Consider the following 23,676-nt stretch of genomic DNA (forward strand, 5'->3'; position numbering starts at 1 on the left):
TATATATATATATATATATATATATATATATATATATATGTACTGTATTGATTTTTCATTGACTTGATTTTAACTTTACTAACTTATATACTTCTTTAAGTAAATGTAACACAATATTTATTTATATTTTATATATGTATATCTAAGTTCTATGAGCAAACAGAGAAAACGAATAAAACAAATCAAAACAACACAAAATTGATTAAACATTCTTGCATCGCGGGGGATATATTAGATTTTTTAAACATTTGTGTATATAGTTATGTAAATGTGTATAGTTTGTATATATATATATATATATATTTATATATATGTATATATAGTTATGCATGTGTGCATAGTATATATAGTTAGTTGTAATCATAAACGCAAAGTTGATTTGGAAATTTATCCTTTCAATTCAAATATCATCGAAAACAATATAAAAGTGATCCTTGCTTCTACGTAAGCAATGCAATCCGCGGTGTATTGAGAAAGCAATTGAATCGATCTTAAATTTTTTTCATATTGAAATGTTTGAAGCTAGTTTGCACATCAACTTCAAATCGTTTTAATTTTTCGCCCGTAACTACTTACAGGTAAATAGCATATAGAAGCATATATAGAATATATATATATATATATATATATATATATATATATACATATATGTTTCATATATGTATGGCTTTTTGTTTTTGTCATTGATTGCGCGATGGTAAGCGTACCAAAAAAGCTCTTTTCCATGACATTGGAACCTTACCTTATAAGTAGATATCACGTACATATATTTGTGCTGCTTGTTCCGATTTTCAAATTTTGTCCGTGAAATTCAATGAATGTGGAATTTCACGTGAACGTGTATTTATATCTTCGATTTGTATTTCTAACTGAGGATTCCACTAACAATGCAATTATCCCAATTTTTGCGGATTTTTAAAGGCAACATGAACATTTTATTAAAAAAATCACTTGAGTCGTAACTTAAATCATGTTCAAGCAAATTGTAAAAATGATCAACTATTTGATTATGATGACCGCATTTGCCAATTTTTAATTATAACTTGAAGATAGCGATAAGAAATAATTTGGAAATATTGTAGTTTTCAACTTTTTAAAAGTCGATTCATTAAAGTAAAAGATTATGCCAACATTCATACACATTTCACACATACATCACATGTAGTACAACGTATATTAAATTTGTGCGGACGTATGTGCCGTTTAGAAGGACTCGAGATAGATCCACCTTTTATTACAGTAATTTGGAATTGATCTAAGCTTGATTGTCCATCTGTCCGTCTTGTTTTCTTGTGTTCAACCAACAGTAGGTCACAATTTGTGAATTATTTTCATTTTGAAATTTAATGCGTCGCTCTACGACGAAGGCTATTGAAAAGTTTTCGAATCGGATCACGCCAGTGCTTAATTTCAAAAAATAGTTGTTATGTAAATAACAGTATTAAGCGAAGTGATGTCAGGCATTTTTACTTTTCGCATTCCGAAATAATTGCAGACTCGTATAGCGTATGGAATGCGAGAAATTAAGTCAGCATTTCCTAACCTCAATCGCATATAATTACAAAAATATGGAAAAACTCAAGTCCATTTAATCGTGTTAAACTATTGTTATTAAGCTACTTGTATTGTTTCTAGTAGGCGTTATCTTTCATGACTGTGAATACCAATGTTAGCTACCGAATACTCAATTGGTGAGTGTTTTCAATTTTCTAAGGATATTGGAACGTTAATAATTTTAAAATGTTTTTACGCCTTCTAAACATCGAAAAGAGTGATCATTTTTAATTGCGTTCTGTTATCATAAAATGTTTCATCTATCGCGCAGATGGATGGTGTGTTGCATCGGGTTGTCCAAATGATAGGCCCGACCCGTTTAGCATTTAGTTTGTTCAAAACTTATTTGGATAAGACAAAACAACAAAATACTGTCGTTGTTGTCTTACAAAGTGTCTTCATTCGTTGGCGGAAGATTTCCGCCTTTTTTTTTTTTGAACACGTTCGCCAATTTCATTTATTAACACGGAAGCTAAACAGTTAAAAGTGGACGATCGCTTTACTGGAAATGATTTTGCAATGGAAATCGAGCGTTATATATATATAGGAACTCCCGAAATGTAGGCAAGATTTGAATTTGTCGCCATTTGTACGGTAAAGTGTACCGGTAATCCAAGAAAAAAAAAAAAAATAACAGTTTGGTACCCCTGCCACTTTAGGGTTAGTAAAAATGGAGTACTACTCGACAGAGCGATGAGTTTTGATTGTTGATAATATTTCAAAAATAATGAAAGCGTGGAGGCCTCTGTTCGCAAATATTCTACAAAATATGGTCATCTTGACTGGTCCGTTAATCGTCAAAATAGCCGCATATGAGGCTCAGAGATCTCACATGTGATTGTCGAAAAACTAAGGCACCCGCTACGTGTCACTCTTTGGTGCATATTTTGGACGCGAGCCATCATCGGACCATAGTTCTTCGAAAATGAGATGACTGTCGCAGGTGCTCGTTAACCTAGTTCTTTCTGCCTAAATTGGACGATTTTGATGTGAATGATATCTGATTTCAAACAGACAGAGCCCCATCCCATATATTCTGTGAAACAATTCAATTACTGCCCCGTTGGGTACTCTATTGTTTTGGTGAGCAGAATTCGTGCCCTAGATCATATGATTTAACACCGCCGGATCAAAGGTTCGTCAAAGGTTCATGCCAACAGGCAGACAACCAGCCGAGCATTGAAGGAAGGAGATTCGATGTTGCATCAAGGAAATTCAGTCGCACTTATACAAAATGCTCATGGAAAATTTCGATAAAAAAGTACGTATCTGCCAGCAAAGCAGACATAACCCTATCCGATGTGTATTATGATTCAAATTACAATTAAAAAAAGGAAAAATTTGTTTTCTATTTAATTTAAGTCTTTCGTGACTTTTAAGACACACTATATATTTCAATTTTCATACACTATATCACTAGTAATACAAGGGTACATTAATTAAATTAATTGCGGACGTACGCAACACTCAGAAGGACTTCTATTATACTCATTCGGTATCGATCCAAGCTTGTCTGTCCATCTTTCCGTCTTTTTTCAAAATTTTGAATTATTTTGATGAAATTTGTTACATCTCTATTTTGGTTCAAGGACGAACGCTTTGAAAAGTTTTCAGATGGGAGCACTTTTTCGACCAGCACCTCATTCAATGCCTTAGTTTGAAAAAAATTGCAACTTGCACAATTTTTAGACAAAACCCGCTCACTGATAGTATTTCGATATTCCAAATTGCTATTAAAAATTTGGTTCGGCTGGGGTTCGTTATAATTTTCTCAATAGTGGAATAATTCGACGACGATGTGTAAAAGAAATTTATCCTGCATATACACTTCATCGTGTTCCTATGGCGATAAGGCACATAGTGCAAGGTATCCAAAGCAGCATTTGTATGTGTGAGTGGCGAAATGAAAATGACCTACATCGGCCTATTGCCATCTCTGCTCATTTTTCAAACGAAATATATTTTCATTTATTTCTTTTGTAGAATTTGAATACTTGTCAAATACGAATGAATGTCCAGAGACGCACAAAATTGCTACATTTGATTAACTGTTTTTTTTTTTTTTTTTTTTTTTTTTTTTTTTTTTTTTTTTTTTTTTTAATGTATATGTATTTACGTTTATTCCATTTGCATAGATAACGGATTTAAATTGTATTCAATCTCACTTTCCTCCTGATTGCATATCTTAGTAAACTGTAAATGAACGGCAGACCTATCGCGGACGTACGCGCATCACTCATTCTGAAATGTTTCGCTGCAGTAGAAAATTAACGGGATTAACGATGTACCAAAAAAAAAAAAAAAAAATGAATAGCTTAGATAATCCTTGTTCAGAATACACTTTATGGATGAAGTTCCCCTTTTTATACTTGGATTTTTCCAAGTAAGCACATATTTTAAAATTTCTAGTTGAAAAAGAATACCTTTGATCTTTAACGGTTCCGAATTTGTTGTTGTTGTTGGTGTTGTTAAATTGTTATAATATTGTTTATGTTTGCATATTTCTCTACTCACTATAATCAATATCCGGATGAACGCTGGGTATGCGTAAATATTCACGAAATATTTTTATTTCTTCATTCTTCTCCCAAGCACTCATACTAAATGTGTAACCAAAAAATAAATAAATAAATAAATAAATATACATATATATATATATATATATATATATATATATTTATATGAGCGTATAAGAAAAATAATATGTTATATGTGAAAATGAAAATCAATCAAGTACATTAATATTTATTATAAATGAATAGATGAAGGCAATAAGTATAAACGAGTATAAAAATTAACATTCGCGACTATGTTTGTTGTTTATTATTAATTTTTAATCTCCGTCAACACAAAACAGCTCAGCTGATTTCGAATAGGAAAGTAAGGCTAAAAATTTCCTTACTTTTCCGTCCTTACTCTAAAATTACTTTTTCCTATACTTTGCGAATCAACTTCTCTGAGCACACTAAACTAAACCGTTGCCTCTTCGAAATCAAATATATGAAAATTTCATTTAATAGTTGAGCAAGTATATCGTGTGCAACTGTGTGTTTATATAAAAATTATTATCGAAAAAGAGAGATATATAAAGTTTGTCATTATATTGGAAGCCGATTATGAAACTTCACTACACATAATTATCTTCTAATAATTATTATGCTTTGTTTATTGCTAAGGAATTCTTTTCACATGAATGCAATCGAAATTGAAATTGTAATCGAAATCGAAATTGTAATCGAAATCGGACTCTCGCGTAAAGTCTTATAAATACATTTCATTAAATTAATAAGTAAATGGCTTGAATAACAAACTAAAATTCATGTGGTGATCGACTTACTTCAAAAAAAAAAAAAAAAAAAAAAAAAAAATAGACAAAACAAACAATTTTTTATTAAAACTTTTAAACGTACAATACGATAGGTTACGTGAATACTTTTAAAAATTCTCCCAAGATCTTCACTGTTCTATGCGCTATCCGATTAATTTAAAATTCTTTTAAATGCCTGCCATATTCCGTTCAATTCCTACAATTTACGCGTAGCGAAATATTTCAACTTATTCGATTCACTATGAACGAGTCCAATAGACACATTTTTATTTCGAATTTTTCTTCGATTTTATCAAAAAAAAAAAAAATCCGTATCATTCTTATTGAATATTTGATTCGTATCCGTTTTCATTGCATTCGCAGAAACGCCTGTTAACCTATTTTTTTATCCTCCACAAGTCCTGTAAAGTTGAAATTTTCGACAATCAAAAAAAAACAAAAACAGAAACTGTTTATTCACTAGATATAGTGGAAAATGGAATTAAAATTTTTCTATATTTTGATTTGATTTATGATAATTTCTTGTTGTTTTTTTGTTTTTTTTTTTCTCCTAATTTCTAACAATGGATTGATCGATTAAACAAGAGTACAATAAACTAAATTAAATAAGCTTAGTGTTATAGTGACTTTTTTGGAATTGCGAAACGATTAATTAATATTTGAAAAATTTCGTTTGGTATCGAAAAGTCGGCTTTAGCTGACGTTAATTTTGTCCTCTCTTTCTCTTTCTGATACTTTACCATGTTTTAAATTCACTCTCGTTACTGCTATTGCGCGTATAATGGAATTGTATATAAGTTCATGTGACTGTGTGTATATGTGTGTGTGTTTGTTTCTTTTGGTTTTCTTTCTTTTTTTTTTTTTTAATTTTATTATATTGCGGGTACCGTAGTATTGTCAATTGTTGTTATATATATATATATATGTTTATTATATATATATGTTGATATGTGTGATATATATATATATATATATATATATATATGTGTGTGTGTGTAGAATTTTAAACTCCAGCACACAAATTTTGATTTACTTAACGATTTATGGTATTCAACTCAATCTAATATCACTTCTGTGCATATAATATAATTAAACGCTAGTTTGTTTTTATTAATTTTAATCATTGTTTATTAGTGTTATACAAATGAGTAGGCAATGTATACGAGAAATGAAGAATGAATGTTTTGTTTAGTTAAACTCTACTACTGCTCTGCACTCTACCTACTTTCAAAAGTAAATGTTATATAAAAATTTTATCATTTTATGCTTAACATAACACCGAGAAATATTTATACTTTAAATCACCTTTAACATATATATATATATATATATATATGCTTTCGCAATTAATAGAATTGAAAATTAGAATTTGAAAACTATAGCTTTTCGTTTTCTTCATTCACACACGTTACGTAAAAGCTGCACTCATTTACTGGACGATGTGTAGATATTTAAAATTTGATTCAAAAATAAATATGAGTCTGATGATGATGAAACTTTTCGCTTCGTTTTTTAAAAATAGGAGATCTCTTATTTATATTCTGAATTATAATAAGATTTTATCTTCTTATCATTGATATCGATAGAAAGCTAAAGTTTTTGTAAAAGAAAATCTATTCATCTTGCAATGAATTTTTGTGTACATTCATCATTTTCAATAGATTTTCGTCGATCGTATTACAATAATAGAAAACCGTTAGATTATGTAGAGATAAAGTAAAAATCATCAAATTTACATTAAGAGATGTCGCTGATCAATACACATCCAAGCACTCATTATTAAGCTTAAGAGTAGAAAACGTGTCTGTATCTGAAATTTTCTTAAATCAGCTTACAGTTTGTGGTCAGTGTTGTGGACCGTATACTATGGCTAATTAATATTCATTGTCTTTTGCGGCCTCGTAAAACATTTATATATATTTTTGAAATATTCGTTCGATATATATATGTAAACAGCGGCCCCATCCATCCGCCCAAATTGAGATAAGAGCTTGAAATTGATCGTAAAGATATATATTCGTAATATGTGTGTTATACTGACTTCACACACATACACATACATTACAATCCCTCAAAAATTGTTAGAATTGACAAAATTTCGTCCAGGAAAAAATTGTTTAAAGTCTATAAAATTTAAAAAAAAAAAAAAAAAAAAAAAAAAAAAAAAAAAAAAAAAAACGCATGAATGGTTATTAAAGTCATAAATATATATAAACATATGTTATATGAAAAGGTATTAAACCAGGCTACTTGCAAATCGTGTAGGCTAACCCTATAAAATGTTATGGGTACCAAGTCACATCGGTTTACTGGGAAATGAGCAGGCTGATCAAGCGGCAAAGTACGCTGCTTCTGCTCCTCTAATTATGGATGATGTCATGGAAAAGTTGGATCTTCAAAGATACATTGGAAGAAAAGTTAAAGAGAAAATTGCAGAAGGAAATTTACAATACCATCATCAACACTACTCTTGCATTAACCCTCAATTAACTCCACCTCTATATCCAACAAATGTTGAGAAAACCAAGATCCAAACATTTTCGAGAATTCGCCTTGGTCGTACAATTGCAACTCACCAATAGATCCTGAAGAAGTCTTCTCCCCCAATCTGCTGTTGTGGACAAACTCTTACTATAAAGCACATTCTCTGCGACTGCCTCAACTTTTCCTTGGCTAGAAGTATTGCATTTGGAACGATTAACCCTTTGAACATTCTACAATCAACTTCAGAACAGAATATCAATTCAATATTTTACTTTATTAATACTACTAAGCTTATTATCTAATATCCATTTATTTAAATTAGAGCCGATAGCCTGTGTTGCTAGTGCTCAATGTCTCTTTTTTTTAGTCTAAGAATTCAATTCATTAGTCTAAAATTAAAATAATAATAATAATAATAAAATGAATTCAAGCCGAATTGCGGACATGGTTTGTTTATCGTGAGTCTTGATGTCTTGAGTTGACTTCTTTCTTTCTTTGTGATAATCTTATGAAGATTTATTTAGGTTATTGAATTCTATTCTGATCCAGCCTTTTATCCTCTGAAATATTCGCTCCTTGACGCATTTCAAATCGAGTACGAGTTTCCTTTTTTTTTCGATAGCAAACGCATTGATTGCATTTATACTCCTATAGTCGTATTACAGCAATCGAGTGTAAAAGTCAAAAAAAAAAAATTATTGGAAAAATTTGAGGAACTGAAAAATTGAAATATGGAAATGTTCGTAAAAACTGTAACTGCAAATGCAATTTGTTTGGTATTTGAGTCTAGCGATACCATCGCAACTGTTAAAGTAAAAATCGGACAGAAGAAAGGCATCATGCCCGAGCGACAATGTTTCTTCGTTACTGATACGAACGTTGAAGACGGACGCACTCTTTACGCCCATCGCATCCGGAAGTGGTCGACTTTGAATTTAACGCTTCGTTTACGTGGCGGCGCCATTGAGCCATCTTTGCGTCTGCGGGCTCAGAAATATAGTTGCGAGAAAATGATATACCGAAAATGCTATGCTCCCCGATATCAGCGTTCCATCAATTGTCGCAAAAAGATGTATCGATCGTGGAGAAAATAATTTTCATAATATATTTAACAAAAAAAAAAACTATAGATGAATATTTGAAATAAATGATATGCAATTTTTCATATGCATGCGTCGTGTGGTGATATGTGTACTCTGTGTGGTGGTAAGTTCTTGCCGGGCAAAAGGGAAACTTTAAACAATTAAATGAAATTTTTTGATAGAATTTTTCTTGACGTCTTTTGAAGATAATCGTTAGTGAACCGATTGAATTGATCGGCGTTGAAGTCTCGTAACATATTGAGGATTAGATTAAGGCAAAGGCCGAAAAAACAAAGCAAAATTCTTATCGTAAATTATAAAGTAAAAGTATAAGTGAACTGATAAATGCAACGCGAGATATGTGAGTTGTGAACAGGCCAATAAATGGTTCGCCAATAACAAAAAAAATTGAAAAATGTTGCTTACTTTATTTGAAGATTAACGGTGAGGGGCAATAATTTCAATGGTTTACTGGTTTTAAATAACTACTTCATCGTTAAGCTTTGCGACAAGGCGCATATGTAAAATATAATAGTAACGGAAGACGCATATGAAATAAAATAAGCTTTGACAACATGGGACAACATATGTTTCCAATAAACACAAAATCTAAACAAACTGGTTAAGAACAAGAGTAACGAAAAACGGTTATGGGTGAGGAAAGACAAAAGAAGCTACACTTATCTAGAAAAAGCTCGAAACGCTGCTGTTCACTACGTCTAATGTGTATAGACGTAAGCCTGTCACGTTGAAACCTATAAGGCTAAAAAGTTTATTAGCAAAATGAAACTCGAGCGTACGAAGAGAACAGGATTATCGGCCGTCCTTGGGCTTGATCATATATGAATCAAATGAGAGGTTGCAAATTAAATATAACAGAAAGATGCTGTAGGTTACTATTTATCGCTATCTATCTAACTAACTAGCTCTAGATCTTATTCCCAGAAACTTTATTCTTTTCTTACTTTATTTGAAAATTGTCCGCATATGGATTTTAATCATCTTTATATTGGCATACATTATATGCCATCTGCCATGAATGCGATTTGAATGCAATTAAAATCGACAGAGTAAATTAGAAAATTGTCATCATTCAAAGGAGATAATATATATGTGCGGAATTGATGCAGATATCGTTCTTCGTCTTTATGCGTTTAGCTGTCGCTATCTGTCATTTCTTATCCGAAGATCGCCTTCGATTTTTTCAATTGCAATAAGTACCACTTCGTATCACCAAAATGCTTTCTTCTCATCCCCTATGCCATTTGTGATACAGAGTATATTAAGTAGTTCTACAAAAATGAATTAATCTGATGTATAGCATTGGTGGTGCCGTCGTAATCATAAAAATCAGGTTTGACACAAGTAATCTTTGCTCGACTACGAAGCCAAAGTTAAAGAACGCCTGTAAAGTGTAAATATTTTTTAATCTTTCTAAAGAGGCATGCTTTGGATTTTGCGCCTACTCTTCATTCACTAGACCGATCTTTACCCAAGACGAAGAAAATCTTAGAATTAAAATTTGATTTTGGTATCTTCGACAAAATAACATAACATATCCGCCTGAGTGGCCGAGTAGGCAAGAGTCTCGACTAGCAAGTCAATGGTCGTAGGTTCGAATCTCAAGTGCGGTAGAGTTTTTAATAATAATAATAATAAAAGCCGAAAGCCTTAGATGCTAGTGCTTTTAAGAGTTTAGTCTTAGAATTTATTTCTCTGGCGAAATTAATAATAATAATAATAATAATAATAACATAACAAAAAAAAAAAAAAAATAGGTAAGAAAGTAAATATAGACATAACCCAAATATTTTCTATGCTTGGGTTTTTAATCGGTCGAGGAATTTTTGTTTTAAACTGCGGCCCGGGCAATTCCACAGTAACTGCGAGTCAAATTGAACCATTTTGGTAAAAATAGACACATGCAACTTTAGTGTTAAATATTTCTTAACAAAATTGTTGAAAAATATTAAACAAATATTAAACGAATGCTTTACGCGTATATACAAGTAAGAAGACTTTATATGATAACAAGTAATCCGCGTGATCAATGTTCGCGAGATCAATTCTTAGTACCCTAGAGTTAACTAGTGAGTGATCAGTTGGTAAAGAGGACTTATCGTCTCGGCTCATATCTAGTAAGCTGCGGTCCCCACCTCCCTATTTCTTCCTTTCTTTTTCTTTCCTCACTTCCTTCCGGCCGTCACAATATTACGCGAATAGATAGCATCCCCTTAATGATTGGTTTTAATAAAAAAAAAAAAAAAAAAAAACTTCTATTCAGATTTGGCCTAATCTCGCCTACCCGCCACCATTCAAATCTTTAGCGTCCAATGCTTTTATTTATTGTCATAAAGAAGTGAACTGCATTAACCAAAGGATGCTAAGAAGAATTATTTCGCTATGTCATAATCTCTGCCGTAATTAATATAGAATTTAAAAATAAAAATTAGCTTCACGCGTCCCACTCTCCAAGTCCATTTTTTTGATACCCCTACCAATGTTATTTTTTAGAAAAAAATTAATCCATCACGTCCCGGTGCCCGCCACAATTAATGTAGAACTAACACACTTGCCTTATCGCCTTCTACTCTAATGAAAGTTGATCTAAAATAGTTAATTAATATAATATAAAATTGGAGCACTATTCGAACCTCTCTATATGGCAGCGGACAATTAAAATAAGCGAAGAATAGTAAGTTGTTTGACAAAGGAACAAACTTGAAGAGACTTGAGCCGCATCATTTGACAGTTTGTGCCGCCTTTCATTTATCATTCTGGGTGTAATGCAATTAAGAGTAAAATTCTGTCAGTTGATGTGATATAGGAGGAGGAACCACTATACAGACACTACTTTACTATGCCGCACTAAAATTGAACTGAAATCTATTTTTTTAAAATTCAGTTCAGCCAAATGGTCGACAAGGACCATTTTTTCGCACTGGTTGAATAAGATATATGTTTATCACGTATCAAATTAATATCTCTTGTAAGTTGCAACTTCTTGACTACTTGTCAACATCGGATTATACGAGCGAATCATGGGAATGAACACAAGAGACGATAAAGCAATGACTAAAACTTGGTTAATTTTAAATTTTAACTTATTAAAAATGTATATTATATACGCTATATGGGGTGTTTTATGTTCTACATCTGTGTGCCGGAGTGTAGTGTAACTCACTACCTTGATGGTGGCTATGATGACTTGACGATTGAATTATCTATCGAAAGCGAAGCCCAAATTGTTAACTGCCGTTGTAGATAGTAATTTAAGCTCATTATTTTATTATATTCATATTGTGTAGCGTGTATCTCTCGCTCGGTGGAATGATATATGCCCAATCAGGAAAAAAAACTTACTTAAAATTATAGGCACTAAAACATTCCCTGATAAATATGGGTTTCTTGCTTAAGATCTAAATTGTATTTACATTAAGCAGATAACAACAAGTAAAAACACTATTATGGAGCATCGCCCACCATTAAATACCCTACATCAACCTTGAGTTATCTATATGCCGATGTTTCAAAATAAGGCGTTGTATGGAAAGTGGTCGGAAAAGCTGTTATTCGATCACAAGCATTTTCGCTGGCATTCGTCTTTGGATCAAAACGTGTCGGTGTAATTTCATCAAATTTCATCAAAATATCTTATAGATTGCGATCTGTTGATTTAGCAAAAAAAAAAAAAAAAAAAAAAAAAACGGACAAACGGACAGACAAACTTAAATCGAATCAGACTGTGATTCCGGAACGATCGCTATAATGAAATGTGTTTCTATCTTAAATTATACTGGGCGTGACATACACTCGAACAAATTTAATATATCTTTGCCATACCACAAGCAAGGTGTACGATATAAACATTAAATATTGCTTTAACTTCAAAATTGTCACAAAAGTAAATTCCCCCAGTAATAATATGAATAAATAGATAGCGTTTTATTTGTATGTGGTGGCGTCAACTGATAAGCCGACCTATTTTCCTTTTATCTCTTAAGACAACATAGGAAAATTTTTATTTAAAAATTTTAACACTAGATTTCTTTAATAATAAATATCTTTATATGCAATATATATACATATATATATATACATATATATATATACATATATACAATATATATACATATATATGAGAGATTATGTGTCATAATACTAATTGCATATAAAGATATGCATATACATACATATATATAATATGTATATATATATATATATATATCGATCGTGGTCAAAGAGCGGTGAAGCACCTCAATAGGCCAGGAAGGTTTTGCTATGCATTTGGTGGGACTGGAAGGGGATTATTTATTATGAGTTGCTTCCATATGGCCAAACGCTAAATTCTGATCTCTACTGTCAATAACTGGACCGTTTGAAGATAGCGATTGTCCAGAAACGGCCAGAATTGGCCAAAAGGAGAGGTGTCGTGTTCCACCAGGACAACGCTAGGCCACACACATCTACAGTGACTCGCCAGAAACTTCGGGAGCTTGGTTTTAAAGTTTTGGAAGTTTTAATGCATCCGCCATACAGTCCGGACTTGGCACCAAGCGATTATCATCTTTTTCTTGCATTGCAAAATTTCTTTAATGATAAAAAATTGAAATCTAGGTAGGATTGTGAAAATCGACTACTAGAGTTTTTTGCAAATAGAGATCAGGACTTCTATGAGAGAGGCATTTTCAAGTTACCTTTAAAATGGCAACAAATCATACAACAAAACGGTGCATATTTGACCCAAATCGGACAATCCGAAGCATGTTAAATAATGTCCTGAAGTTCATATAAAAATAATGGATTTCTTTTTCCCCAAACTATTATATTTATTTTGAATTTTTGCATTCAAACTCGGACAATGTATTAATTTAGACATTTTGTGCGCGACTTGTAGACAGGCGGTCGTTACAGGAGTCCTATATATCCATATTATATTATTTGGCTGAACTAGCCTGATATTGTCACTTGATCCGACAAGGTCCAATTATATCGGAACAGTGTCGTGTCTGTATATCATAAATAGGTAAAGTAAAAATTTTTTACAATTTCACTAATAAAAGACGACATTGAGGGGATTATCGGTTCATGGGCATCATAAACTAAATGTAATCAATGAAATATTAAAGCCCCATATATTAAAGTATGTAACATAGGCGATGGGTATTCAAGCATACGATCAAAGACTATTACAATGTTTGTGTGTGTTTTTAGTTTTAATTTAAACTGTGCCGTTTAAATTAACTCTAAACGCTGTAATCTATGTAAATGGTAAAGTTATATACGAAACCGAATACGTAACACCCGGCTTTGCTTACTTTTTGTAAAATCAATTTTTTTTTTTATTATTTTTTTTTTAATGAAATTAGATTTCTTGGCATAATTGGAAGCTAATTAAATTGCTTGTGCACGCTTCTGGATCGCAGCTAAAAAAAAAATGTATAATTTAGGCCACGTTCTACGTTCTGCAAGTGATTGCATTCAAATAGCGACTTGAGTGTGATAAGTACGCCATTATCGTGGAAAATGCTTCATATTCGTCATGAATTAAGATATCGGAGGATATTGCGATTTGGCATCGATTGTATGCCGACTTTGGACTCCCATATGTTTCTTCAATTAATCAAACTTATGGACTTTACTATTTACTTCAAGTCTTCAAATCTAAGCTCTACGATTACAGCTTGTAGCAGGATGTAGCGAATGCATGATATTTCTTAAGCTTTAGTGGCGCAAATGTGCATTAAAATGTTATTGGCTGCATTGTGATGATTTTCAAACAAATAAAAACTCATTTAAACATTATAAAAACAATAGATAGAGATATTCTATATTCTATATTCTCTGGTGCATTCTCCGCTTTAGCAAACTAATCAAATATTTTGATTAGTGCATGTCGAGTGATCGTAGTAAACGATTGAATCTCTGAGAAAATAATTCAATTCACAGTAAGTAAGCAAGTAAGAAAATTATTATTTGTATTATTTGTATTATTAAAAATTTTCTTTATTTATTTATTATTTTTGCTTTGTTCTTGTGGAAAAATTTCGTATATCCTTTATCGACTGTAAGTAAGCAACATTGAATATAGGAAAAAATTACAAATATAACTCAACTATTATTGGCGTCGTCTCGAACGCGATAGCTAAGAATATTAAAAAAAAAAAAAAAAAAAAAAAAAAATTCCATATCTTTTCCCGCACCTGTGGTGAAAGTGGCTTGAAAGACAGCGTCCGCGACTTCAAATCTCAGTGCAATAGATCGCATTTGATCGTGGCTGTAGTGAGTGCTTGTTCGGTAAAGGCGAAACAGTTATCCGATTAGGCATACACCCATTTGGCTGCCCCATCTCTTCTCATGTAATTGACTAATTGATCATAATAAGAGTACAAAAAAAAAAAAAAAAAAATAGGGGAAATTGAATTGCTTCGATAGCCTAATCTTTTTAATCTGCAAATGACAGAATATTAGAGAGGATCATATATATAATCAATCTATATCATTATAAAAACATTTATTATCATTTTGATAATCGCATACAAGAACGACTTTCGTATATTCATTTAAAAGATTTTCTACGCTTGCACTCTACATTCTACAAACAGCGTTACCAACCCTACAGTACGCTACACTTACACTGAACTTCTCACTCTTAACTTTATAAATTTGAAAATATTTTCATATAATAGAAAAATACTCCAGTCTATCTATATAGCTATAAAGCAATTAAAAAAAAAAAAAAAAAAACAGAAAATAATGCAAATTTGTTAAGTGTTTTGTGCTCAATCGTATCAAAATTATAATGTTACTTAATGTTTTTAGTCGTCTAATTAAAAAGTTCTCAGTATTGCAGAAAATTTCGAGAATCATGTCAACAAATGAATGGGAAAATAACGATGAAATTAATTATTTACGGGATTACTTGAGATTAGCAAGCGTTCATCCATCTCCCGATTATAGTTGAGTACTTTAATTGATTGCTATATAAATTGTTATTATGCGTTAAAATATTTATATTATGGGATCATTTTTAGAATCATGTGTTGAGTTTTTGAAAAGACAAGCCGATCTATTGGATCTGCCAGCGAAAATCTATTATCCAGTAAATAAAGAAAATCCAGTGGTAGTAATTTCTTGGTACGGTACCGATCAGGCTGCAAAGTCTATACTACTCAATTCGCATATGGATGTGGTGCCAGTTTATCCCGAGAATTGGACTCATCCGCCATTTGCTGCAGAAATGGATAATCAAGGTCGTATCTATGCACGCGGTAGTCAAGATATGAAAAGTGTTGGCATGCAATATTTGGCAGCTCTAAGAGCTCTTAGGAAGCAAGGTCTTCACTTCAAACGCACTATACACGTAACTTTTGTGCCAGGTAAATGTATTACATTATAGACGTGCTAGAGTAACAATGGGCATATAACAGAGATATGAATTATTTGAAGAATATCATATGTATGTACGGGAGATAGGATAAAAAATATCACTATAAATTACAAAATCCGATAAAAGGGGAATATTCTTCATTATTCGCAAATTCTGAAACGATTAACCAATGTTCGATGCTCGATGTTCGATGTTCGATGTTCGATGTTCGATGTTCGATGTTCGATGCTCGATGTTCGATGTTCGATTGCACATCATCAAAACTTAAACAATACCTTTCGTAAGAATTGATGCAGTGACGGAACATTGATATGAAATCCTTAATTATCTTGGCAAGTTTGACACTGAAAGTAAACAAAAAAAAAAAAAAAAAAGAAACGATTTTACTGAAGACACTCTCTCACAATAACTTACAATAATAGGAAGGAAATTGATAGTAGAACCCTCCGCGTAAGAATTTTTAGAAACGCATCATTAGTTTGCCTATGCTGCTGTATCCTGTTATTGTATTAAGAAGAAGTACGAACGCGACGTGAAGCCGTATACACTCGATGTGTTCAGATTATGAAGAGTGTTTTATAAAAATGTGCACCTTTCCCGCCTTGTTTGCACACATCATTTCTAACCTTGTTTTCACAATCGACCATGAAATGCTTGTGTCAAGCTGTGACTAAGGCGATTCCACAAAATTTGTTCTGAAAGTCGACTCATTTTGTTAGGCATAGGTTTATACAAAATATCGGTAGACTTTCTTGACAAAATCGTTGACAAATATTAGTTTAGCATATTAAACGAATGCGCAAAGTTTGGATTAGATAGGAACATGTTCGGATCACACTTCTCTCCCTATGTATACATTCCTGTAAGAAAGAATGTATATATATATATATATATATATATATATCGGGTTAAGTTTGGACTGTGCATATCTATTAGTCAGACCTCTTTTATTTTAAGTAAGCCTCTGTAGGGCAGCAAAGTGAAATTTTTAGTACTTTATAATGATTTCTTAGATTTGAGTTGTGTCTATTCACGTTTCGGTTCGCCTTTCGCATAAGTGTTCTCATGAAAAGCAAGCCTCAACACGTCTAGAAAGTATAATATTCAGGACTGTGTATAATGGAATTAAGAGTAAAGAGCGGTATAGGAGGGCATTTGCAAAAGTTTTGACAAGCACTAGTACTACGACTACACCAAATAACAATTGCATTGCTATTGTTTAGTAATATTAAACTGAAGAAATTGTGAGCAAAATTTTGCTCCCAGTTTTATTGATTCTTATCATCTGAGAGAAATCGCTTCAAAAGAGCGAAAGTAAAATACTTGAGACCACAGTTTTGAGGTTACGTTAATGATTTCAACGATAAAGGTGGAAAAAAAAGAATACATATACGTTGATCGTTTATCCTACTTAAGCTGATCAAGAATGCATATATATATATATATACATGTGTATATACATGTGTATATATGTATACCATTGAAAATACATATATATATATATATATATATATATATATATCATTGACAATTCGTATTTCTATTTAATGCAAGCATATGACCGAACTAAGAATTATAAAAGATTATAAAAATAAATTTAATTTCGGTGAATTAAGATGAAGAAATGGGTGGACGCTTGGGTATGAAACCGTTTGTTGAGACGGGTGCCTTTAAATCGCTAAATGTCGGTTTCGCTTTGGACGAAGGTTTGGCTACCCCAAATGAAGAGTTCGCTCTATATAATAGCGAGCGGTCTGTTTGGCGTAAGTTTAAAATGAAAGAATTTACATTTGAAGAAAATAAAATTATGATTAATGTGTGCAGGCGTTTACTTTCAAATATCGGGAAACGCTGGCCACGGCTCACTGTTACTACCGAAAACACCAGGTGAAAAATTGTTTTATATTCTCGATAAAATGATGACCTATCGCACCGAACAGGTGAAAAGATTGGAAAATGATAGAAAATTAAAAATTGGTGACGTCACTACAATTAATCTAACTAAAATAAGTGGTGGAGTGCAAAGTAATGTTATACCACCGAAAATGATGTTATGTTTCGATGTCCGCCTCGCTCTCGATGTCAATCATAAGCAATTTGAATGTAAGGTTAGTTAGTTGTTTTGTTGTTTTGTTGTTTTGTTGTTTTCTTGTTTTCTTGTTTTTTGCTTCAATTTTATATTAAATTCTTTACGATCTTTTACACTTTTCCAGCTTGAAAAATTGTGTGAAGAAGCAGGAGGAGATATTAAAATAGAATATGAGCAAAAGCAACCCCGGATTGAGCCAACTGCTACTAATGATACCAATCCTTATTGGGTGGCTTTTAAAAAAGCCACAGATGAGATGTGCGTTTCATTTATTTTGTTTTTTTTATTTCAAATTTTTGTAAAAAAAATCCTATTCACATTTCATCATATTTATGTACATATATATATATATATATATATATAATCTTTGCAGGAATTTAAAAATTGTACCGCAAGTTTTCCCCGGCGGAACAGATAGCCGTTACATACGGGCGCTTGGTATACCTGCTATAGGATTCTCGCCCATGAATAACACCCCTGTTTTGCTACACGATCATGATGAGTTTATTGCGGCCGATGTATATTTAAAGGGCATTAAAATTTATCAAAATATTATTAAAAGCTTAGCGGACAGCTAGAATTTTTGCGTTTCATAAAAGATGTTGGAAATTTATGCATATATCCTTTTCCCGGTAATAAACTCAATTATTTGGAAACCAAGTCTTTAACGACATGCTTAAATTTTCAATTTCGATTGTCTAAATACTACTACAGAGCGAATTTTGAAAATTTCCTATATTTTTCATATAACGATTTTTCAAAATGAAGCGCTATATGGAAAGTGGTTGAAATAGTCAATCAAACCATTTCAACAGCGTTCATCTTTGGATTAAAGCACGTTAGTGTTCCAATTTTCATCCAATACAGTAAAATGCAGGTTGAACTTAAATTACATGGACCAACATTAGATGGACATATGGACAGACAGGTTTAGACTGGGAAAATGATGTTGAATTGATCGGTATAACAATCAGTTGATCTATCTTAGAAGCAACTGAGTGTTACATATTTCCGCACAAACTTGATACACCTTGTCTCACAAGTGGTGTGGGGTATAAAGAGTCAAATTGACTCGCTCCGGCAACCTAGTGTCAAAGTAGGTTAGGCTATCATTCGGTTAGTGTACCAATTTTTATCCAACTATCTTAAAAATTATAATAAAATGCAGATTGAACTCAAATTACATGGACCAACATCAGACGGACAGATGGACTGACAGGTTTAGACTGAGAAAATGATGTTGAATTGCGATTGGTCTACCTTAGAAACACCTACGTGTTACATACTTCTGCACAAACTTGTTACATCTTGTGTCACAAGACTCAAATTGACTCGCTTCGGCAACCTAATGTCCAAGTAGGTTGGGCTATCATTCTTTAACCGCTTTTATCTTAAACAAATTTGTAATGCATATAATTAATTACTTACCAATAATAGATTTGGAAAAATATTTACCAGAATCTAAAGTTCAGGCACTTTCCATGTCAAAAAAAAAACTGGAAAAGTTAATCACTTTCATTAGGAGTTGAACGGAAATTTGCAGAGCCTGGCCTTGATATCCTCGAACGATTTCCCCTAGATCTTAGGATATTTAAAAAACTTATTACAACTGATCGGCCAAAAGCATTTATATCAGAAAAACTTAATATATTTTGAAAGACTGAATAACACGATGCTGTCGGGACACTAATGAACAACGTGAAAGAAAATCAATTTACGTTGTGTCACATTAATGTGTCATCTTCGCACTTGACTTTATTTAGAGGATAATAAATATTTGAACAAAAAAAGAATAAACAAACGCACCCAAGAGATATCAGCGAATGAATGTATGTAAAGTACACAATGATCTTAGCACGGACTCATTGAATGTACTTTTAAGCAAATTTTTAGTTTTACATATATACTCTTGCCTCCCGAAAGCTCTTCTTTTACAATGTTAGCTATTTATGTATTCAACGTAGGATGCAAACGTTAACATTCACAAAGGCATGATCCATAAAAAATATGAAAATAATAATAAATCAATATCGGGAATGTTAACAGTAAAAGCAATGAACCGATCAACTCTGACCTCGAAAGGTCGTTGCAAATGAAAAGAAGGAAAACAAAATACATATACATAATTAAATAACTATTTGAGTTATGTTGTAGCATATTAATGTAAAATAATTTTATTAAAATTAGCGTAAATGTAGCGTAACTAGTAATGAAACTTTGTCACGTACTCCAGCTACCATATCCATAGAGAGAGATAGAGAGAGAGAGAGAGAGAGAGAGAGAGAGAATTGAAATTGAAACGGAAAACAATCATAAGAAGCGTAAAATCCATGATAAAAAAAAAAAAAATTCACAAATGTTGTTTTTTCATATTACATTTGTATTACGTATCCGATACTAAAGCATAAATTTAAAATTCATCAAAGATCAAGGTGATGGCAAAAGTTTTATGTTAACGAACTTCCCATTCAGAGTATATAAGAATCGTTGATAACGATTTATAAATCATAAACTTATTAAGCGAATATAAGAAAACTTCTTCTAATTATCGAATCGCGATTTCTCGAAATTCTTTAAATAAATCCTCTTCGATAAAAAAAACAAAGAAAAAAATGGTTAAAATTGCGATATTTTTAACTTTAACTTTGACTATCTACATTGGTGCGGAGCCGATAAGACAGCGTTCGTTTAGCAGGAATGCAAAACAAATTCAAGTTACTCCTGCACCGGCTGGGTATCCAGCAGCTGGCGTCACTCCGGAAATACCATTCGAATTGCCAACGGAAACGAAGAGACCAGATACAGTTTACGGACCCCCGCAATCCGAGCAACCTGATGCTGTCTATGGACCACCGTTAACGGGATCGGAAAGTCAGCACACGCCTGACGCAGTATACGGTCCTCCAGGTACCTTAAATCAAAATCCAAACATTTTATATACTGCTCCTGATACGGAAATTGCCGAAGAGACTTTCGAAATTGAACCATCCGAAGATGAATTAGAAATTGTCGACGAGGATAACGAAGAGGTTCTCGTTTCTCTAAACGATGATGGTTCAGTAGTAGCTGTTTCCTCGTCACTTGATCAAAATAATGCCATTAATCAGCAACCGGCTCGTTTAGTGTATCAACGTTTTCCGCCGAGGCGCCAACCAGCCACACCTGTTCCGGAACGTCTTACGCAATCTAAAATCGTTAAACCTGTAAATTTTGTTTACACTGCTAGATATCAAAGTTTTTAGAATCATTTCCACTATAGACACATATTCATAGCATTATAGTCATTATAGTCAAAATTGATTTCTCTTTATATCTGTATATCAAATAAGTTGCAAATAAGTTTTCCTAAATCAAAATAAAAACTTGTTATCTAACCGCGAAATATTGATTTGAAAAATCATTTTTCAATTTTCAATTTTTATCAACACCTAGCACAGCTAGCTAGCTATTCTACTATCATTGGTTAATAGAATTCATTCCTTTCGTCTCAAATTTGATTTTTTTTTTTTTTTTTCCTCATCTTTCATTCGGTGGTAGCTTTGTCTTAATAAATATATATATATATATTTTTTTTTTTAATTTCTTTAATCCTAAATGAAAATAATCGATCCATTTAAACTCTTGGCTGGTCATCGCAATATTTTCGATTGATTTCTCTTTCATTTACGCAATACTTGTCTTATTCATATATACTTGATGTGTCGGATGTAAATTATTACAAAATAACGGATATGCATTGAGAGAAGCATCTCTTCGCGACAACCGAATAGTCAAACGAAATGCATAACAAGCAAGAGAATCGTATCGTTCGATCGTTAGCGAATCTTTCTTTTATACTCACCGCCAAACATTGCAACAAAGACTAAAAGAAAGCAAAAAAAGAAAAATTAAATTTTCATAATATTGATTGGGCGTGGATGAGTTTCTCGAAATTTTTACACTCATCACCGAAGGATGGAAGGCGTATATTCATTTTGTCAAAAACGTTTGCAACTCGCCTTTTTGCACGGCTTAGTTGCATCAAGCGTTTAGTGACCTTAGCTTGCGCAACAATGAAACCGGAATTTATCCCATTGAAGACCGCAAATATCATCCGTACAGGAAGTTGAGTTTTTTTTTTTCCCCCTATAGCTTGCACAACAATAAGCAGGCAAACGATAACATATTCCCGCAACAACTTTACGGTGAATCTATTTTGGGAATTTCAGGCAAAAAAATTCGTGGCTACGTTTAAATCTGAGAGAGACTGAATCGCTTCGGCAATAAGACCGTATTCTGTGTTTAGTGGGACCATAAGTGTAGAGTGTAGTCTGCTATTGGCTATTAAATAGACTAATAGACTAATTAACACCGAATGCTGCTACCAACAGCAACCCTTGCTGTTTAAAAAAAAAAAAATCGAATAGAATATCAAAACAGCCGATATAAGGTCGTTCCGCCCATCCATCTATAACTATTGCCAGTCATCAACTGAGGGGCCCTACCTCCTCCGCTACTGGTCCATTACACATGAGCCCTTTCAATTCCATTCCATTTGTTTGCATCGATGTGACACGTCAACAAAGCAAAAGTTTCTCTTCTTTTTTTCTTGGCTCGGTAGCACACAACTTGTCCGACAGATGGGAAAAATCTATAGCTAATTTTATTATTTCATATCCTTTGAAAAAGTTAAGCGTGATTTATAGCCAAACATTCGATGGGTATCCCATATACAAGTAAGATGGCGATGATCACAGAAACAAGTCGAGGATTGAAAGAAAGATGAGAAGAAGGGAAGCAGCCCAGCAGATGCATTGCCCAACCGATTGAGTATAATCCCTTCACCGACTGAGCACTCATTATAACTGACTTACCCACTCAGCTGATCAATTGCGGGATAGACTTAGAGGGATTTTGTGCGAAAGACGAAAAAAAATTAAAACAAATAAGTAAAATATTAATAATAAAATTAATCGCCGTAAGGGTATTGGTCTCGTTTCAACTACAAGTCTAGGCACTCTTTTCTCGTATTGATGGTTGCTTGGTTGTTTATGTGTTTGTGTGTGGGTGTGTGTGTGTTTGTGTGTATGCGTTATAATCTCTTCAATTTTCAAAAGATTTCTTAACCACCAACTGGTACATGTCAGTTCGTTGCGAACTTATTCGGGGACTCGTAACTCGCAAATATTTTGCGACATCACTAACTTTTCTTCGGTAACCGGTAACAGTTAAAGCTATTATTAATATTTGTCTTTGCTTTTTTCTCGCAAGCTCTTTAAATCTTTTTTTCCGCCTCAATAAATTAAAATTAATTTTTATTATTGATTTCGGTGATTGATTGGTGACTATGATCTTAACTTACAGTTTTTTGGATGTAACCAATGGATATATTATTGATCATGCATATGCTTTATGGAATTTCCAGATTGTTATGCGTTGTCAACAAAATGATAGCGTTAACGTATTGGAAATTCCATTCAATCCATAGTGTCTATAACGTTAGTGTAAACGGTTGCCTTGAATGATTCGTCTATTCGTCTATTGTCGCACTCCCAAAAAAAGAAAAAAAAATATAATCCGAATATATGAGTTTGTTTGGCACGTATAGATGTCCAATGTGTAATGGAATGCCGTACATTGAAAATTCTTGACAAAGAAAACTAAAAATCAAAAAAAAAAAAACAAAAAAAAGCTCATAACCGTGTAACGGCGTACGATTAAAGCTCCAAAAAAAAAAAAAAAAAAAAAAAAAAAAAAAAAAAAAAAAAAA

General features: G+C 32.6%; 4 protein-coding genes across 11 annotated transcripts in view; 3 read left to right on the plus strand and 1 right to left on the minus strand.

The window, feature by feature from the left end:
- Positions 1-4,507, minus strand: part of LOC119639265 (aminoacylase-1-like) — an 8,300-nt gene extending 3,793 nt beyond the window's left edge. The window contains exons 1-2 of one of the 2 annotated variants that reach the window (XM_038036557.1): positions 4,457-4,507; positions 4,069-4,154 (exon numbers count right to left, since the gene is read on the minus strand). In XM_038036557.1, the coding sequence (XP_037892485.1) occupies positions 4,069-4,153 (85 nt within the window). In that variant the 5' untranslated portion in view covers position 4,154; positions 4,457-4,507. Of the gene's footprint in view, positions 1-4,068; positions 4,155-4,291; positions 4,387-4,456 lie in introns of those variants that run through there. The other variant, XM_038036565.1, reaches the window with a different exon arrangement.
- A 3,590-nt stretch (positions 4,508-8,097) lies between these two features.
- LOC119644598 (ubiquitin-60S ribosomal protein L40-like) lies at positions 8,098-8,460 on the plus strand. Its single transcript, XM_038044205.1, has one exon. The coding sequence runs from the start codon at positions 8,098-8,100 to the stop codon at positions 8,458-8,460; it is 363 nt and encodes a 120-aa protein (XP_037900133.1).
- A 5,831-nt stretch (positions 8,461-14,291) lies between these two features.
- Positions 14,292-18,598, plus strand: LOC119640368 (aminoacylase-1A). Of its 7 annotated transcripts, none has more exons than XM_038038348.1 (7): positions 14,292-14,396; positions 15,294-15,407; positions 15,483-15,827; positions 17,455-17,601; positions 17,663-17,946; positions 18,052-18,185; positions 18,301-18,598. In XM_038038348.1, the coding sequence occupies exons 2-7, from the start codon at positions 15,317-15,319 to the stop codon at positions 18,503-18,505; spliced, it is 1,206 nt and encodes a 401-aa protein (XP_037894276.1). In that variant the 5' UTR covers positions 14,292-14,396; positions 15,294-15,316; the 3' UTR covers positions 18,506-18,598. The 7 variants fall into 7 exon arrangements, with proteins under 7 accessions (XP_037894276.1, XP_037894309.1, XP_037894285.1 ...); XM_038038381.1 differs by having other exon boundaries at positions 14,298-14,396; positions 15,302-15,407; XM_038038357.1 differs by having other exon boundaries at positions 14,299-14,408.
- Positions 18,599-18,670: 72 nt separating this feature from the next.
- LOC119644621 lies at positions 18,671-21,169 on the plus strand. Its single transcript, XM_038044250.1, has one exon. The coding sequence runs from the start codon at positions 20,540-20,542 to the stop codon at positions 21,167-21,169; it is 630 nt and encodes a 209-aa protein (XP_037900178.1). The 5' UTR covers positions 18,671-20,539.
- Positions 21,170-23,676: the final 2,507 nt, after the last annotated feature.

Source organism: Glossina fuscipes, unplaced genomic scaffold (genome assembly GCF_014805625.2).
Source record: "Glossina fuscipes isolate IAEA_lab_2018 unplaced genomic scaffold, Yale_Gfus_2 0, whole genome shotgun sequence".
Classification (NCBI taxonomy): domain Eukaryota; kingdom Metazoa; phylum Arthropoda; class Insecta; order Diptera; family Glossinidae; genus Glossina; species Glossina fuscipes.

Coding starts and splice junctions, on each gene's coding strand:
- LOC119644598 (XM_038044205.1), top strand. CDS start 8,098: ATGGAAATGTTCGTAAAAACTGTAACTGCAAATGCAATTTGTTTGGTA.
- LOC119640368 (XM_038038339.1), top strand. CDS start 15,251: ATGTTACTTAATGTTTTTAGTCGTCTAATTAAAAAGTTCTCAGTATTG. Junction 15,408..15,482: donor TCATCCATCTCCCGATTATA/GTTGAGTACTTT, acceptor GATCATTTTTAG/AATCATGTGTTGAGTTTTTG. Junction 17,602..17,662: donor TAGCGAGCGGTCTGTTTGGC/GTAAGTTTAAAA, acceptor TAATGTGTGCAG/GCGTTTACTTTCAAATATCG.
- LOC119644621 (XM_038044250.1), top strand. CDS start 20,540: ATGGTTAAAATTGCGATATTTTTAACTTTAACTTTGACTATCTACATT.